The 18814-nt window shown below is 39.6% G+C and overlaps 2 protein-coding genes across 4 annotated transcripts; both read right to left on the bottom strand.

Annotated features, from left to right (window-relative positions):
• Window positions 1–9931: 9931 nt before the first annotated feature.
• On the bottom strand, window positions 9932–11582 carry glod5 (glyoxalase domain containing 5). Its single transcript, XM_004073349.4, has 4 exons — window positions 11292–11582; window positions 10789–10944; window positions 10426–10581; window positions 9932–10304 (listed from the first exon to the last, which is right to left on the bottom strand). The coding sequence occupies exons 1-4, from the start codon at window positions 11346–11348 to the stop codon at window positions 10164–10166; spliced, it is 510 nt and encodes a 169-aa protein (XP_004073397.1). The 5' UTR covers window positions 11349–11582; the 3' UTR covers window positions 9932–10163.
• A 180-nt stretch (window positions 11583–11762) lies between these two features.
• Window positions 11763–18013, bottom strand: rlim (ring finger protein, LIM domain interacting). 3 transcript variants are annotated; one of them, XM_011480290.4, is made up of 4 exons: window positions 17826–18013; window positions 16685–16904; window positions 15051–15155; window positions 11763–14967 (listed from the first exon to the last, which is right to left on the bottom strand). In XM_011480290.4, the coding sequence occupies exons 2-4, from the start codon at window positions 16851–16853 to the stop codon at window positions 13286–13288; spliced, it is 1956 nt and encodes a 651-aa protein (XP_011478592.1). In that variant the 5' UTR covers window positions 16854–16904; window positions 17826–18013; the 3' UTR covers window positions 11763–13285. The 3 variants fall into 3 exon arrangements, with proteins under 3 accessions (XP_011478592.1, XP_011478591.1, XP_023815022.1); XM_011480289.4 differs by having other exon boundaries at window positions 16685–16901; window positions 17826–18012; XM_023959254.2 differs by having other exon boundaries at window positions 16685–16974; window positions 17826–17968.
• Window positions 18014–18814: the final 801 nt, after the last annotated feature.

The raw sequence follows: 18814 nt of genomic DNA, 5'->3' as shown, positions 1-18814 counted from the left end.
GTAAAAGCGTTGCAAGTGGTCTTTTAATTAAGATGATGCTGTTTTAAACCAAAATCCAACACCTGTCGTTTTGTGGGACAAAGTTTCTACAGAGCGGAAGGAGTTCATCAAAAATTCACTTCTGAGTTTTGGGCAGTACTGTTGGCGTGGGAAAGGCCCGCCTACACTTGCCGTCTCCCATCGGAGTGGGTTTTTATGCTTGCGTGTAATTTGCTGTGAGTTTTGTTCTTTCTGGGGACTTTTTTTCACAATCAAAGGAGTTAATCATGAGATCATGAGTCAGCATGTACTGTTGACCGACTTTAGTTTGAACAGTTTTGTTTGTCTAGGCTGCGGACCCTCACTGGATGTACCTTAACTATTGCTTAGGGTCAAGTTAAGAAGGCTGAAACACCCCTCATCTGCATTTGTGACACAGTTAGTGCTGATTTCATCATTCTGGTGTTCTGCTTTAAAATAAAGCAAAAAGGCCTGTAGGCTATTTGAGATATTTCCAGGAATCCTTTGAGGTATAGGTTGGAGACTGTCACATCTTTAGCTAAACACAACAGCAAAGTGAATGACCTTATTGTTGAAATGACCGAAAACACAAAAGAATGTGCTCATGGTTTTAGGCCTCTCATGAAAGCTTCCAGTCATTTTTTATGGGGAGGCGTTTCCTTCTCAGGTGTGATTAGGCGGAACTTCAATAAAAAAAAGCAAAAAGCAAAGAAAACAAGAACATTTAGTCTAGTGGTTTTTCCCTGAAGGAAATTATTTTCTAAAAAAATTACATGAAATATCAACAAGAGCAGTTAAAGCAAAGTCTCTATTATTCCAAAGAAATAATGGGATCATTTATTTTCACCTCAGAGACACAGTTTCCTGCTCCTGTTTGTTTCCTGTGCAGGAGGCAAATGTTTTAAATCAAAAGCATTGCCAGAAAACGCAACAGTTTCCTTATTCCGGTCTGTGATCCTTCTAGTCGTAAGTGCCCGACACACAGTGCAGCTCTGTTTCCTCATTTCTGCACTGTTGACCATGTGTGAGTGCTTCACGGTTTTACCGTTAAGCAGGCGTGAGCTGCTGCTGCACAAAAGGGACGGGCAACAGTATCAACACAGGTTAAGGGGAAAGCCGCAATCAAGTTAACCATTAAACACAGTTATTAGCCATTTGGTAAACGGTCAGTCTGAAAGGAAACATTAAGGCCACACCACAAAAGCAGATAAGTCTTGAAAGCTCATAAAGTTCCAAAAAAATGTTTTTATATTGTTTTTTTTATGTATGTGTGCAAACCATTACCAGAGACATACAGAGAGACCTTACATATCTACAATGTGTTTGCACAGGAACAGGACAGACCTTTCTCAAAAGTGAAACAGGTTTGATTTAAAAAATAAAAAAGGCTTCTGCAGGACAAAAGTACAACAGAGTTTTAGGGCCAGTTTACAAACAATTTTTTTTTTTACTGCGACTTTTAAGTCGTAAATTTAAGAGAAAATAAGTCAGAATTGTTAAATTACAAGAATAAAGTCGCAAATTACGAGTTTTTTTCTCGTAAACTTACGACATAAAATCTCGTAAAGTTACTAGAAAAAGTCATAAATTAACGAGAAAAAGCACAAAAGTTGTCCCTTTATCTGAGCCTTGCTTGAAGATGAAAGATGTGAAGCATTTTATGAAGCTTTATTTCTGGATAGGTTGCAAAACAAAGAAACTCTCAACCTTTTGGTGAATCAAAATCAGATCTTTGTCAGTGTAACCACCTTTCCGGGGTTCGGTGTCGGTGAAGCGGAGTTTCATATTTAAAATCAGGAGCTCAGACACCTTTTGGGTGAAGAGGACTGCGACTTTATTCTGCCCTACTGACATACCCAGAAGTCTATTTGTCACCTTACGTCATGTAAGTGTCATGCGCAGAAGAAACACTAAAGCGGCAGGTAAACAGTGTTACATGCACCCCCTCCTCCAAGATGTTGAAATGGGACGTTTCAACATAAAATAACAAGGATGAATGAAACTAGTCTGTTATATTAGCAGAAGAACGTTAAAAACGCCAAAAAGTGTGCCTCCTCAGACGGAAATCTCACACAGGCTTAGAGATCTTGGTTTCATGGAGGAAGGAAAGATTGAATAAATAAAACAATAAAAATTAATAAATCGTAAATCGAACAAAGGGGCTTCCAAACATTTGGAATGTGGTTTAAAAAATAAAAAATCTGATAAATCGTGCGCGTGGATTAGTAAACAGTGCGCATTTTATTTTATTTTATTAATCAATTGCGCACAATTGACTAATCCATGCGCACGGTTTATCCGATTTTTATTTTTTTAACACACATGTGGAGCTGGAGTGCTCCGTATGTATGCTAATTTCAATCTTGTAAATTTACAGTTTTTTTCTAGTAAATTTACGACTTTAAATCTGCTAATTTCACTTATTTTTTTTTTGTGTTGGCCCTAAAACTCTGTCGTGCAAAAGCCATCGGTCTACAAGACGTCTTCCAGCCTCTCAGAAATAAAAGAAACAAACGCAAAAGTTACTTTAGAACAAGTTTAATGACTTGAAATGTTTTAAAACTGGTTTAAAAAATAGCCCCAAATAAAAATAGCTCAAGGGACATATTTCAATACACGAAAGCTCCCTCAAAAGATTTATCAAGTTCTATAGGATGCTTTTTTACTTTCCTGTATTTCTTTATCATCTTGGCACTTATCCTGAGAACTGCTTATATGTGTCATTGTTCATGGATCTGTTTACCCCACATAGAATGGTAACTCTTTGTGGCATAAACTCTTCATGGATATTTTTCTTTTCATTTGAGGTGTAACTGACACGAAGGACTTGGATTACCATGGAAATTGTGTGTGCACAGGTCTCGTGCGCTGTTCGCCCACACGGAGCAAACACAATGGCTGGGCGATGGTGTGGAACGCTCTGAGGCTCTGAACATTATCTAGTGTTGCGACAAGGAGGATGATTCTCTAAAAGAACATTTCTGAGCGGATTGCTTTGTTTGAGAAACAAAACACCTGCAGACAATTGGGAAAGCATAGAATGTGTATCTGAAATAATCAAAACTTTATCTAACTATGACTGTTTCCTACATTCAATTATAAGAAATTATGTTTGTTGTCATTTATTTGATAGAAGCTTTTTTTAAGTTAATTTTTGAACCATATTAAAGTATAATCATCTTTCTGTTGATTTATTTTTGTTTTGCTCTGTTAAAAATAATAAAATCTTCATCCATCCATCCATCTTCCTCCGCTCATCCGGGACCGGGTCGCGGGGGGCGCAGTCTAAGCAGAGATGCCCAGACTTCCCTCGCCCCAGCCACTTCCTCCAGCTCCTCTGGGGGGACCCCGAGGCGTTCTCAGGCCAGCTGAGAGATGTAGTCTCTCCAGCGTGTCCTGGGTCAACGCTGGGGACTCCGCCCAGTGGGACATGTGACGTGGGACACCTCTCCAGGGAGGCGTCCAGGAGGCATCCGGACTAGATGCCAGAGGCACCTTTCAAAGTGGAGGAGAAGCGGTTCTACTCCGAGCTCTCCGCGGGTGACCGAGCTTCTCACCCTATCTCTAAGGGAGCGCCCAGCCACCCTGCGGAGGAAGCTCATTTCAGCCGCTTGTATTCGGGACCTCGTTCTTTCGGTCATGACCCATAGCTCATGACCATAGAAGAGTATTGGAACGACGATCGACCGGTAAATTGTGAGCTTTGCTTTTTGGCTCAGCTCTCTCTTCACCACGACGGACCGATACAGCGACCGCCGCTCCGATCCGCCTGTCAATCTCACGCTCCGGTCTTCCCTCACTCGTGAACAAGACCCCAAAGTATTTAAACTCCTCCACCTGGGGCAGGGACACTCCACCCACCCAGAGATGGCATACTACCATTCTCCGGTCGAGAACCATGGCCTCAGATTTAGCGGTGCTGTCCCTCATCCCAGATGCTTCACACTCGGCCGCAAACCGCCCCAATGCACGCTGGAGGTCCTGGCTCGATGAAGCCAACAGGACAACATCATCTGCAAAAAGCAGAGAGGAAATCCTGTGGTCCCCAAACCAAACCCCCTCCGGCCCCTGGCTGTGCCTAGAAATTCTGTCCATAAAAACTATGAACAGAACCGGTGATAAAGAGCAGCCCTGCCGGAGTCCAACGTGGACCAGGAACAGGTCTGACTTACTGCCGGCTATGCGAACCAAGCTCCTACTCCGGTCATACAGAGACCGGACAGCCCTCAGTAAGGCTCCCTGTACCCCATACTCCCAGAGCACCCTCCACAGGATACCACAGGGGACGCGGTCGAACGTCTTCTCCAAATCCACAAAACACATATGGACTGGATGAGCGAACTCCCACAATCCCTCCAGCACCCTAGATAGGGTGTAGAGCTGGTCCACTGATCCACGACCAGGACGGAAACTGCACTGTTGTTCCTGAATCCGAGGTTTCACTATCGGACTGACTCTCTGGAGCCAGGCCCGGGGTTAGGGCTCGCAGGCCAGCGCCTGGTGACAGGGGCTCTTCCCACGGGCCCCGGTTGGGCACAGCCCGAAGGAGCAACGTGGGACCACTCTCCCATGGGGTCACCACCCGTAGGAGACCTCAAAAGGGAACCAATAAAAAGTTATTATTTCTTCACTTCTGCTCCTTTCCTGTCGTGAAAATGTTCAATTGTACAAAAAACATATTTGGCATTCAACAATTTATTTGAAAAGATCAAAAATAAAGGAATCAATTAATAAATTTAGTATAAAAACAATGGTAATGCTTTCTTTTACAGTACAGTATTTAGTGTACTTAAGTGGTATTTGCATGGTACTTATTGTGTAAAATCAAATCAACACGCTGCGGTGACTTTACTGAAGTGTTATTTGACTTTATCTGGATGGATAAACTCGTTTTTCAGCTTGGAAGTTTGTGTTAAATGTTTAAGCGACCTTCCTCATGCACTTCCATGGCATGTCTGACCATATTTAGGCGAAGACTTTTTAACAGTTGGCACAAACAAACAACTAACAGGAACAGTTTTCTCTCATATATGTGAGACTTTCTTATCAAAGGGCTTTCTTGACAGGAGGAAACATAATTTTTACTGAGCTCAAACGCTCTTTGCCCTCTACATGTAGGTTGAAGGACGACTACAGATATGACGGTCACATGGCAAAAATGACACTTCTCAAACTTTGTCTTCCAGTTGTTAGAATCTAAATGTAGATTTTTCAGTAAAAATAAGGAAAATTCAAAACACAAAGAAGAGCAGTTTCACTTAAATAACACGACTTAGAATCCAAAAAATAAGATCAAGACAAAGGAGTTAGAAATTCATTCGACTGGATAAACGTGAAAGTATGAACAAGGAGACTTTGTAGTTTTAACTTTTGAATGTTTTTGAAGAGGAAAAGTAAATAAATGAAATAAAAATGTAAAAATCTGTTATCATTGGAAATGTTGGTCATCAAAATAGGTAAAGAACCAATATGTAAAGTGAAAACAACCCACAAAGTTTTAGAATATGCTTTATTTTCCAGACTTTAGTTACGGCGTGTAACCTGAATAATAATCGCACGTCTCACTGCAACATACGGATATATGAGCTGCATTCACATGTGAACTGATGTAATACAGATGGAATAAAAGTACACGACTCAGGCAAGGTTTTTTGTTACCAGGACCCTCTTTGTTTAGGGATTTACGGTTTTAGAAGGTAGAATGTATGCTACGTGCTTTCTATTCTGACACCCACTCATACATGAGTGGGTGGAGGATGCAACATGCTCATTTGAGAACACAAACAATGGGATGCTTTCTGAGTGTGATAATACCTAGGGAATAAGAAAGAGGTCTTTGTTCCGAGGTTTTGACATCCGAGTCAATTGGTGAGAATGAGGAAATGAAAGCAGAAGATGTTGACAGATAGTTAAAAAGAAAATCAAACAATGGTAAATAAGATATGGATGTTTTGTGTAAAAAGTAAAAAAAAGTAGAGTTGCGTGAACGTGCAGTAAACATGATTGTTTTATAGTCTTGGTCTCTGGTGGTCTGTAATTGATTTATGGAATTTATTTATGCTCTAACAGTTGTTGTGTGTCATTATTTGGGCAATGAAAGAAAAAGTCTGGAGAAAAGCGTTTTTTGTTAGCCCGTCTGAAGTAGGAGAGACGTTTTCTCTTTTATATAATTTTGACAAAAAATAAAACTGAAGTTAATAAACTGAAAAAAAATCCTTTTCACTCTGAAGTTCCCCTCACACCGCCTTTGCCAATGCAGGTTCAAGCAACCACTTCCAGTGAAAAGTTCTATGTATACACACAAATATGTGTGTTTTGGCTTCCGCGTTCAAAACTCTCGTGTTCATACATCGATGTGCAAGTTTTGAAGCCCATTCTAGGGCTCTCTACATACAAAACCCACGACCACTGAACGTGCGTTGAAAGTCGAACCAGGTCAGTCTTTGACCAGTCAAGGACTCGTATTTGGTAATGATGTATGGATGGCGTCCCTTTCAATTCATGTAGATGTTGGAAACTTTGTCATGGAGGAGAAATTAATAATTGTGGTTTGTGCCCGGCCAGAATTATATGACACCAAGTCTTTCGTGTATCGGAATATGAAAGAAAAAGCCTGGAGCAAGATTAGCCGGATTTCACAATTTCTTCCAACCCTAGATCAGTGTTTTTCAAATTCTTTTGAGCCACAGCACACTTTAACCTTGAATTAAAATCCTGCGGCACACCAGCATCCAAAAATTTAAAAAACAGGAGAAACTCATAGTCTGTGTTGATATACAGCCCCTCCACAATCTCACATGCATTTTTGTGATAATTGTGGAAGAAAAAGCTGGAAGCTGCAGCTGTTTTTCTAAAAGATGTAATAAAAGTTAAGTTAAAAGATTTAAAAAAAAAATGTTTGATGTGTGTGTGTTGTGGTTGCATATGGAAGCGATTGTGTAGCATAAATAAAAAGAAAAGACGTTTAACTAAGAAAGGCTCATTGTGCGCTGAGACGCTGTCACTTTAACCCAAAGCATCATGGGAGATGTAGTGCAAACAGCCGCCAACCGCACGCAGATAGACTCGCGTCTCTAAGCTTCATTGTTTTGTTCACTTTTTCCACGGTCTGATACCGGATTCTGTGGAAAGCTACACTGCTAAAGACGAACTTTAGCTGGTGTTTTTGTCAGAACTGAGAGACTTTATGAGCAGAATAAGAACAAGGAAGTGAAGACTTTAACCACTTCTGATTGGTCAGACTGATGACGTATGATTAAGCCTCAAAGAATGATTGGTGGAGACAGTTAAAATGGCGGGACTTTTCAGTAATAAGTTGTAGCTTCAGCTAAATCGCGGTACTGTCATTCTTATCAAAATGTCTTTAATAGAATTAAATAAACACAAAGAAAAAAGTATTTTATGATCTTTCATATTGGATGAACAAAGAGCTGATATCCTGGAGATGGAAAATACTTTTAGATCAGTTAATGAGGGCAATTTGCCATGGTACACCTGACCATCTCCCACGGCACACTACTTTGCCGCGACACTGGTTGAAAAACACCTCTCTAGATGGTAGATCTTCTTGTAAACATTAGAAGAAAAAGGAGACCCCCTTCCCTGCTCGTCCAGTCTGAACGCCATGAGCTAGACTCGCACCCAAGTATGCCCGACATGTTGGTAGCTTAGACGTAACGATCCAGTAGTTGTCACACCTCTCCACCATTGAGCTAAAGTCACAGCAGGGCTAGGGGACCATTGCGGCTTAACCCCTCAACCTTTATTAAAAAAATAAAGTGAAAAGAGGCATTGGCTCACACTTAAGAGTCTCTGGTATGACCCATGCTTGGAATTTAAACCCGCAACCTTTTTGTTGCAGGGCAGACACTCTTCCACAAGGCCACTGAACACTCGCCTCAGTTCTGACTCCGGTTGGGTATTTATTTGTTTATATTATTTTGGATGGTTGAGCCGATCGTCCAATGATCAAAGGATCGGCGGTTCCCTCCGCTCCTCAGTCAACAGTCATTGTGTCCTTGGGCAAGACACTTCACCCTCCCTGCCTCCAGTGTGCCTCCACTGGTGCGTGAATGTGTATGAATGTTCGACGGTCAGAGAGCCGTAGGCGCCAACTGGCAGCCACACCTCTGTCAGTCTGCCCCAGAGGCTACATTAGTAACTAGCATCAGCAAGTTTGAATAAGGAAAATGAATAATGGACACATTGTAAGCGCTTTGAGCATTTAGAAAAGTGCAGATAAATTCAATCCATTATTTTTGTCATTATTATTTATTGAACACTGAGACTGTCTGAGCACAGGTTTGCTGCCATCTCAGACGGTCCTGTAGGCCAGAGAGATCAAGACTACATTATGTTAAGAACATTTTCTTTAAAAAAAACATCTGAAACTGGCAGGGAGAAAAATGTTTGATTGCATTCATGTCAAAGCAAAGTCATACTTTTACTAGATAGTGAAATGTATATAAAAAATGAAGGGAACTAACTCTACTATATAGCATTAGGCAGAATTTCTTTTAATTCCACAAAAAAAATGTTAAATCATCTTCACCCATAGTGTAGAGTAACATAAGTTGAGCATAACTTCAGATAATTTACTAATCTCTAACACAAAACAATTGTGAACTATTTAATTAGGCTCTCACAGATTAATCTTTTATCAGGTCAAAAATAAAAAAAAGCTGATTTCAGCTCAATTTGAACCTCTGTGCAGCTCTGTTATGGTCCAGTCGTAAATGAAACAACTTCTTAAAGTGTCAGCAGTCGTCTGATATGCTTGAGTGTTCGTTCATATTGTTTCGAATACAATGTTGAAAATTAACGCTTTTTTCTGATGGCAGTTTGCAAGCTAGTTTCTACAACAGAAAATGGACACAAGAACTTCAAAAAAAAAACTGAAAGTGCGGTAAATGAAAATTTCTATTTTTCTCCATCCAGCTGCCAAGTAAATGATTCAAAAGATGTTTTACGGTTTGCAATCAAAACCGTTCGGAGTTACAGATTAAAAAAGTGAGCATTTTTAAAAGCCAAACTATTTTTCATGCTCCAACAAGGGAAGCTGTCACATCATCTGGATTTCTAAAGGCGCTGCTTTAAAAATGTCATATTTTGATTAAAACTTATTTGGAAATTATATACAACAGATTGCCTACGTGTATTACATGACTTGGTGTTTTTGTTGGAGGACACAAAGTTCCATTGTTCTAGTTTGAAAATCCAGAGAGACACATTGCTCTTGTCTAAAGATAAACACCTTTAGGGCACAAATTCCACCCTTCTTATAGTAAACTCCTTTTAACGTGGGTGGAGAGGTGTTTTTTTACAGACGTGAGTGAAAAAGTTGACAAAGAACAATGGAGGGATTGGCATTTAAACGTCAAAGAAGGTTTTCTGGGAAGGGGCGCCGGAAATATGTCACCAGAGAATCGATTAAAAAAAGATGGAGTTTATTTTAAATTTGAAGAATATTTTCATTAAAAATGGTAAGGCTAGTCAAACTAAATCATTTAATTTTTTGAGAAAAAATATATTATCTTGGAAAAAGTGTTCAAAATATAATTTCTTTAAAAGACTACATTGTAAGATGGTGTAGGATGCATAAGGAACTTGTCTACAGAAAAACAAAAAAGTTGGCAAGTTTATGAAGACCAAAAATTTAATGAAAAACAAAATAGCAAAAGCTCTTTAGGTCCAAATAGATTTTGAATTAATGAAAAAGATCCTTCCTAAGTTTTCTTAGGAAGGATAGTGTATTAATTAAAAAATAATAACAAAGTAATAATAAAGGAATCTATTACCCTCTAGTTACATGCTGACAACTTGTGTTTTTTTGGCATACTGTAAATAATGGACATAAATTAAGCGTTTTTTCTGTATTCTTCAAATTATTCAAGTCAGAATGCTTCTGAAAAGATAAAAACATATGACACCATCTGCTTTGACTTTTTATTGGCTTCATCCCATCAAAACTGGAGCAAACAGAAGAAATGATTGATAGATGACAAATATGTAGATTTTGATTCTTAAAAATTCTTTTTAAAAAAAAAAAAAAAAAAAAAAAAATCGCTGAATTTTCTGTTTATATTTTTCTTTGTTTGTTTCTGCAAAAACTGTGCAAATCATGCAAGAAAACTATGTTGTGTTTTTGATTAGAAGCATGGTCATTAAGAACTGTCCTTAATGGGCTGGTTGTAGTTTGAAACTTCAATGAGATTACTGTCAGGATCTCGGAAATACAGAGAAGTGATGGCTCCCACCGCCCCACTCCTCTCGACAGGACCCTCTTCGATCTCAACTCCACACGTCTGGAAAAGACAAAAATAAAAATAAAAAATAAAGGGGGGAGAGAAAAGTTTAACTTGTTTCGCTTTTGTGCGTACGTTTTTAAACCCAAACTGATAAATTGATAAAGTCGTCAAAAAGCACCTTCAGATGAGCAGCTACTGCAGTCAGAGGGGTTGTGGTGATTAGGCAAAGGTCGGCTGAGCCTGCAGTTGGTTGCTTTGCTTTTGGTTCAAATTCTTGACCCAACTGGTGAAGGTTGAACTTCTGCTGCCCAAAACTAAGAGCTTTGCGGTTTCCCTGAGAATTAAAAAATAAAAGAAAAAATAAAATATAGAGGGTCTAATATTGGCTGCAGCTGATGTGCTGTCAAAGCCTGCCATCTAGTGGTCACTTCTGACATTTTCTTTAAGACAAAGCAGTTCTCCTCATAAAAATAATAGATTGGTAAAATAAATAAAACACAACGAATGTCAAATTATCTGACTGATCTTTAGCTAAACATACCTTGAAGGTGACTTCTTCCATGCCCAGGACTGAGGTATAAAAGTTGATAGTCTTGGGGATGCTTTTCACCGTTAACACCAAATGATCCACGTGACTCACTTTAACCGGACTCTTTGATTTGAATCTCACAAATCGATGGGCCTGAATAGGAACAACCTACACAAAACACGACAAATACGCTCAAAACAAACTCATTGATTGAATTGGAAGCGTTGCTCTGAAGTTTAAGCTCAACAGCGACACTCTGTGGCGAATGTGCGCCACGTTCCATTAACCTAAGACAAAGGTCGCTTCTGAATAAATAACTAAACGTTTTTTGTTTTTGTTTTTTACTAATATTTATTTAGTTAGTTTTAAAACTAAAGTTGTCTGTAACAACTTTCAACTGTTGTCTCGCTTTAATCATCTTCATGCAAAAGCACACTAGAAACACTTCGATGTTGAAATAAAACAAGCGGAAATACAATTGTTAGATGAAAAAATGAGAAGATTAGATTAGTAACCTGCAAAACGTTTCTGTAAAAATGCGACAAATTGCTTGCAGCTGTCCGGAGCGCCATTCTTGCGGCAGAGTGCTGTAGTCTGGCTCTGACTTCCGTGTTTCTTTTCTGCCTGCTAAGCAACCGAGCTAGGCCAGGGTTAGCTTAACACGCATCTTTTTTTTTTCGTCTTCTTGTAACTCAAAGTTTTATCTAAACGTTTAAAAAAATGAAAAACTACAAGTGTAAAATGAATTAGACTTATATAAATACACTATAAATGAAGCCATTACTTAAGTATTTCACTCAGGAGTCGATTGCATTCTGGGATATGTAGTGAATAACATTCTTGCAGCTGATGGGTACCGGGTAAACAGAAACTGCTTTTCCATTACCCTTACTATTACCAGATTAATCTTTTTAAACAAAAATGAAAAACTGTAATCCCATAAACTAAGCTATGAAATGAAAAAGAAAGACTGCATACCTGTAGAGTTATTTCAAAGCATAGCAACATGTTTAATTCAGCGATTAGTTTCATTTGAATCCCAGTTAACATACTGCACTGGGTGGGACACAGAACAAGGTCAAACCTAAACTTGACCCAAGTGAAAACATACATTTCAATAACATGTTTTTTTTTTATATATATACTCAGCAAAATCCTGCATTCAAACATTATGTCCCAAAAAAGGGAAATAATAAATGTGTCTAAAACATCAAAAACAGAAAAAATGAAAGGTGTCATTGATATCTTTCCTTTTTTATTATTATTTTTTTTAGCCAGTTAATCCACTGGGCTAATAAAGTCTGAAAAAGTCTAAGAAAAACTAAACACATACTGTAAAAGACAAAATAAGTCTTCGTTTAAGGTTTTAGTCATACACAAGTTTTTTTTTTTAAACAACAGTATACATATTTATATTGTGGTTTGTACTTTCCTGTCTTGTATTGCACACAAGTTGGTAGCATTTGCTCATGAAGCATTCAAACGGCCACCATGAGCAAATGTCTTTATACTGAAGAATATAAGCAAAATAAAATAAAAATAATCAAAGTGTACAAATGTGACAGTCAAACATTTTTGAATAATACATAAAGCAGGAATTTGTACAATTAAGATCAAACTAGATTGACTCAGTCCTGGTCTTTATAAGAGTTAAATGAACATTTCTTCAATTGCCAGCAGCTAAAAGATTAAATTCACAAAGGTGGAAATAGCTGTTTATGATCTGGGGCACAAAAGCCACTATTTACTTTCTATTATCATGCAAGTTAATATATGACCAAGTAGGGAAATCCCAAACTTGATAGCAACACGCTTTACCAATATTGAAACATCTTTTATTTCTTTTGTATCCTTGTTGTGAACAAGACAATTGAAAGGAATTGAAAACCGGATTTGTTTTCCCCTGACGGATAAGGAGAGAAGGGTTTGGAAAGGGAGGAGGGAGTTTACAAATGATCAGTTCATCCCACAGCGTTTGGAAAACCTCTACACAGACTGTGCTACATACTTCGACACCATCGGATTCAATCAGTCAGAGGCTTTCCCTGCAGCACGAGACCATTCACATTCCCAAACCGAGTGATGCAAAGCAGGGTTCAAACCGTTTTTGTACAAGCTTATTTACAGCTTCCATTCTGACCTGGGAAAATTGCGCCAACATTCAAATCATTAAGGTAAAATTGGAGATTAAATACAAAATTAAAATATTGCATGTGTAAATTAGTTGTAGGCGAGCAGCACTTCTGAACAGAGGGTCAATTATGGGATACTGGTTCTGCTTTTGTGCATGGTGTGATGACCAGAATGTGTTTAACTCAAAACTAAAAACACTTGACTTTAAAAAAAAAAAAAAAAAAAGACTTCCTGTCTTGATACTTAGTACCAAAAAAAAGGCTGACCTTATGATTAGTTGACTGATATAAAGGAATATAGTCAAACATTGAAGAAATGTGTATTGAACATTTTATAACAGGTTGAGAAAAACAAAAAAACAGGAGCAGTTCTTCAGTTAGACCACACTTTCTCGGTTGGCTGACACCAGGACGGCCCGGCGGCAGATGGGGCAGGTGGAGTTTTCAGAGAGCCAGCGATCTATGCAGTGCACGTGATATTCATGAGAGCATGGGAGCTTGCGAAGCTTGTTGCCCTCTGCGTATTCCGTGATGCAGACACTACAGGTCTTCAAAGCATCGCTCTCCCCGAAGTTGCGCATAGAAAGGTTGTCGATCTGTTCTTTGGTCAGCCCCTGAGGCTGGTCCTCATCGTCATCATTCAATAGAAAGAAGTGAGCAAGCCGTAGGAAGGGCAGGGAGCTGGGCTCCTCTAAGCTAATGGGCGGCCGGGGGCGAGGCCGGCCGCCAGACGCCGGTTGACCAGCAGCGAGGCCCTCATCCGCATCAGCCTCCACTGTCCTTCCCCTAACTCCAGCAGCAACCGGCTGTTCGTCCACGTCAGCAGAGTCAGTGTTATTCACATCTGGATTATTAAGGGTTTCAGAGTCTGCAGGCGTGCCAGCAGCACGGTTTGAATCCGAGGAGTCAGAGTCTGAATCCATGAGGTAGCCAAGCTCGCCAAAGCCCGTCATGATCTGCCGAATCATAGACTGAAGAGCCATTGATGTTGCCTCTCCTAAACCTGCGTCAGAGATTCTTCGGATGGGGATTCGAATGGTGCTAACGTAGGTCCTCACGCCAGCGCGCTCGGAGCGCGAGAAAGTCCTGCGAAATCCACCGCGCTCGCTCTCGTAAAGAAACGTGTTGTTCGAGTTCTGTGAGCGTGAGCGAGTGCGGCTGGCGATGCTGTCCCTCTGACGATATTCACCGGGGCGCACGCGCCGCACCTGTAGATCAAGCATTATGGTGGGAGGGCGGCGCCCCGCTGCACCGCCTTCACCAGCTTCCCCACCTTCACCCCCAGCAGTTTCTCCTTCCTGAGACCCAGCATTTGGGGACTCTGGGACGGGTTCAGCAGGAGCTCTGGGTGGCCAAACGTCCCCTTCAGCAAAGTTCTGACGTGAAAGAATATGCTGTCGAGTCCGAGAGCTGCCCTCCACTGGAGGCACAGTGGGAGTATTTGAGGAAGAACTCGAGCTTTGAGAACTGTAATCATGTCTCGGAATTGGAATGCCATCAAGCTGATCCAAGCTGAGAGGGGACCGGCTCCTAGCAAGGCGGGCACGAGTTCTGCGTGGTTCTGGGCTGCGGCTGCGAGCTCTTCTCTGTCCTCTACGTGGAGAAGAACAAGGAGGGGGTTGAACAGGAGGAGGCGGTGGAGGCGGCGGCGTTGGTGGACTGGAAGGCTCCTCTACAACCTGATGTGAAACTACTTCATCTACTTCAGGCTCTGGCTCCACAAGGACGGCCAATTCCTCAACAACTGGTTCTTCCACCACTTCTGCTTCCATGGGAACCTGTGCTTCAGGTTCGACAGACACATCTTGACCTTCAGCAGGCTGTTCTGGAGGCTCTTGCTCCGCTTCAGCAGCCGCCTGCTGCTCAGCCAGATTGCGGTTCACACTAATTTCCAGGCTGAAGCGAAAATCGCCACTGTTTGGATTGGTCTGGCTCACAGCCCTCCATGACTGGTTCCCGCGATGACCGGTTCTGGTTGTGTTGCCTGTGCGTCGCACTGTGTTCAGCCAATCAAGAAGGCTATCCCCACCTGGAGGATCCTCAGAGCTCTCTGGTTGTTCTGGGAAACAAAACAAAACAAAAAATTTCAATCTGACAGAAAGTTTTAAAGCAACAAAAAAAGAGAAAAAAAACAATACCTACCAACTGGTTCTTCAGTACTCTCAGTAGCAGGGTTGTTACTCTGCTGTTCCGGACCACCTTTGATCTGCTGAAGACGACTAATCAGCTCATCCTCTGTGACCTCTCCTGCAATATAAATGAGAGAAAATTAAGACCAAGACATTTCTATTTTCTTGAAAATCCTTGGATTAGTTTTTTTTTTACCAAAGACCATCTGGGAAAACAAAAATAATAGCTTCATTCTTCTACAATAAAAAGGTTTAATGAGCTTAAAGAAATGAAGTCCTATTTGATTGCTTGAAATAAACCATTTCAAATCAAAAAAAAAAAAAAGTCACCTGGGACATGTTCAAGCTACAGAATTGATTTTGTATTTTATGAAATATTCCTACCAAAAAGGAACTCATGTCAAGTGTCGTACTCTCCTCACTGTTGTGTTGTCTTTGAACACATCAACAGAAGAGCAGGAAAAGCCTCCAGACTTACCAGGGCAAGTCAATCTCCATCTATTGCCTTCCCCTCTAAGTTGAAGGATACCCCATTAAAGGTCCAAACTTACTTTCCCCCTCTCACTCTGAGGACAGACAGAGACTGGACATCTCCAACTGCTCGCTGACTGTTGCATTTCGAGCATACTCAGGAATGCAAACACATTAAAAAGAGGAATGCCATTAAATGCCCTTAAAACAAAACAAGTATGTAACATTCAACTAAGATCTGTGTTTATAAATGCCAAATTCATCTTGTGAGTCTTGACTATACAAAATGATACCTACATTACATTTGTAAACACTCACTCTAAGAAAAATTGTGTTTTTGGTGTTTCTTTTCATGTTTTTGTAGCATTTTTTTCACGAGGGTGGATACAGTACAAATAATTTAAAATTAATACTTCCTCTCCATTTTTTTTATTCAAATCAGTGAGAATAAGGAGCAGACAAAAAAATGCAATTTGAAAAAGCTTGTGGTTGTTAGGTAAACTCTATAATCGTATGGCCACATGCTCTGTTTTATTGTTATACAGATCCATGTACGGCTTCATTCTCCTCATTTGAGCTGGCATCTGACTCAAAACTGTATGGCAGGCTAACTCCATCATTTTTTATCCACAATAACGTTAATTTGGGGTTGTAAGCTAGCGGGAAAGCACATAAACAAAGGGATGATGGAAAATTAAGGCAGCCTCACTCCATGCCAACAGTCTAATGAAATCGTCTTAAAAAAAAAACGACTGGTTTTTATGTTTGTTTTTTTGCCTAAGAACCATATAATCATAATTGAAAGACCACTAGGAACGCTTTTATAATAGAGCAAAAGAAGTCCGGATGGGGACTTTAAAAGCTTACATAGTTGTTCTACAGATGTCATAACTAATAAAGAGGCAGGGGATACAAAGTAATACTGAATTATTATAACATTTGTAAGTCTTTATCAATTGAATGTAGTAATATTAAATAATAAGTGAGGTTGTAACATCCAAGTGACTGATATGATAATTTATTGTGGTTTTACTAATGACAACATTGCCAAGAGGATTAAGTTTATAAAGACACAAAAGATCAAGAGATGCAAGTGCTACACACCGTTAAAAATGTACACGACGAAAAGCAAATGTAAAATTTATTATGATAATTATAATTTTCATTCATCTGTACCTGGATTGCCTAAAAGATTGTTGTCTCTCATTAGCCGATAGTCTTCCTCACTGAGGTTGTTGACAAACTGGTAGAAGGCCTCCTCTCTGTCCAGGCGATCCAGCTGCCTCCTGCGCTGTGACTCAGGCTGGTCACTGCCACCCTGTTCGACACCGTCAGACCCTTCCATGATGCGCAGGGGTGATCAGCGGGATGGTTTCGAACTAACAGCAAGATTCTGCTGCCGCAGAACAGAGTAGGTTTCCGTTAGTGACTTCCCTCTGCCGAAAGCCTCGTGGTGTTTTTTTCCCCTTAAAAACCACGCAGACAAGTCTAAATACCACTTGTGCTACCGTTAAACGAGAAAAGAACAAATCTAAGAAACATCATTGTAAATGTTGACGTTGCAGCTACTCTAAAGCCAATACGGCACATTTACCATAATGACAGGCAATATTTACACAACAAAAGCAGTCTGAATCTGATTTTCTCCTCACTCAAATAGTTCAGTTTCGATCCCATTTACACGCACAGCTGCCAGTCAACAAAAAACAAAAGCCTAATACCGCAAACCCCGTGTCTTTACGTCAACAAAAAGACAGTACGTTGGTCAAAGTCGAGATAAAAACAAAATGGCATCGTACATTTTAGCCAGCCTAGCAACCAATTAGCATTGGGTTGGGTTGCTAACCACATTACTACAATTAAAAGGGGCCAACATATGTTGTGAAGGATCACCATAGAGTTAAATCGTTAAATTTAAATAGGTCCATACATTTTTTATGTTTTTAAAATAGAATAAACCCCAACTATAAGATGACAAACAAGCTAACCTTGTTAGCTAGTCGGCTACTTAACTTCTAGGCTACTGGCTACTTAGCGTGCTTCCAAGTGTTTCTTTAACATATCCAAAGTTTTTTTTCTTAACCAAGTTCATTTTTACTTTTTGTCTAGAAGCTAAAAATAAATATTAGACATTAATGACGTTTTTTGCGGTGTATTTACTATATCGACCAGTAGTTACATGTACATTTAGCTAATAGCATCACCAGAAGCTAACACAGCAAGCGACGTCAACCGGTGACGTTAGCAATCAGAACGAGCTCAAACATTCAGTATGAATACAATTAATAGAATGTAATGTGTGACAAAATAATATTACCTGTAGGATGTTGATAGTAGACGTGTGATGAAAGGAAACCGTCCTTAGATTAATATTCTCTTAAAATTGATTGGGTTAACCGAAAGCGATCTCAGGATTCCATTTTCTTTCTTGTAGGAAAGCTGAAACGATCTTCCGGAAATGGACCATGACGCCAGTGTCCTGAGTTTGATCTTCCGGGTTCAATAAAGCTTTGCGTATTGGCAACGTAGTAATATAGGACAGCGTTTTATCATTTTTGCCAATACGATAAATTAACTGCTGTAAGTAAAATGTAAAATATATATATGTGTATATATATATATATATAATATGTAGGCTACATACTTAGGTACATATTTGGAATAAATAATTATATGCAGTGTTGCACAAGGAGATGCCTGGAAGTCAAAAAACGGGGATTTAAATTACAATGTAGTCACTCAATAGACAATGAATGGATGTTTCTAGCATGGGTGTTTGTTTTTTTTGTTGTTGTTGTTTTGTTGTTGTTTTTTTGTTCCTTAAGCATCTGAATGCAAGTGTACAAACAAGAAATGCATTTCATGAACCAAAACATTCGTTCAGGAAGTAAAAGAATGCCTAATAGGAGCACACAAAATCCCCATTAGTCATATCACTCATGCTTTCCCTTATGGATATACAAAAGTCTCCCCTTTAACCCTTTCCCCTTGCAACTGCTTAAGAACGAAGATAGAAATAACATTTCTGAAAGCTTTGCATGTTCACAATCACAAACCACAAATACTGATGTAATAAATACTATGTATTAATTTAAAAAAATGGGGAAACCAACCTCTCATTTAGGCCTACTGCATTTAATGGAGCAACTGATTAAATTTGCATAACAATTATTACATGTTTTATTTCTGCTGTGCTAGTTTTGTGCTGCAAGCATACTGTCATCTTTTTGTTTATTTATTTATTTATTTATTTATTTATTTTTTGTCAATAGATGGGCTTTCAACAGTTTCCACGTCACATGAAAC

The sequence above is a fragment of the Oryzias latipes genome, chromosome 10 (assembly GCF_053564925.1).
Source record: "Oryzias latipes strain Hd-rR chromosome 10, Olatipes_Hd-rR_3.1".
In the NCBI taxonomy this organism is placed as follows: domain Eukaryota; kingdom Metazoa; phylum Chordata; class Actinopteri; order Beloniformes; family Adrianichthyidae; genus Oryzias; species Oryzias latipes.
This window is presented reverse-complemented; position numbering and strand designations above follow the sequence as displayed.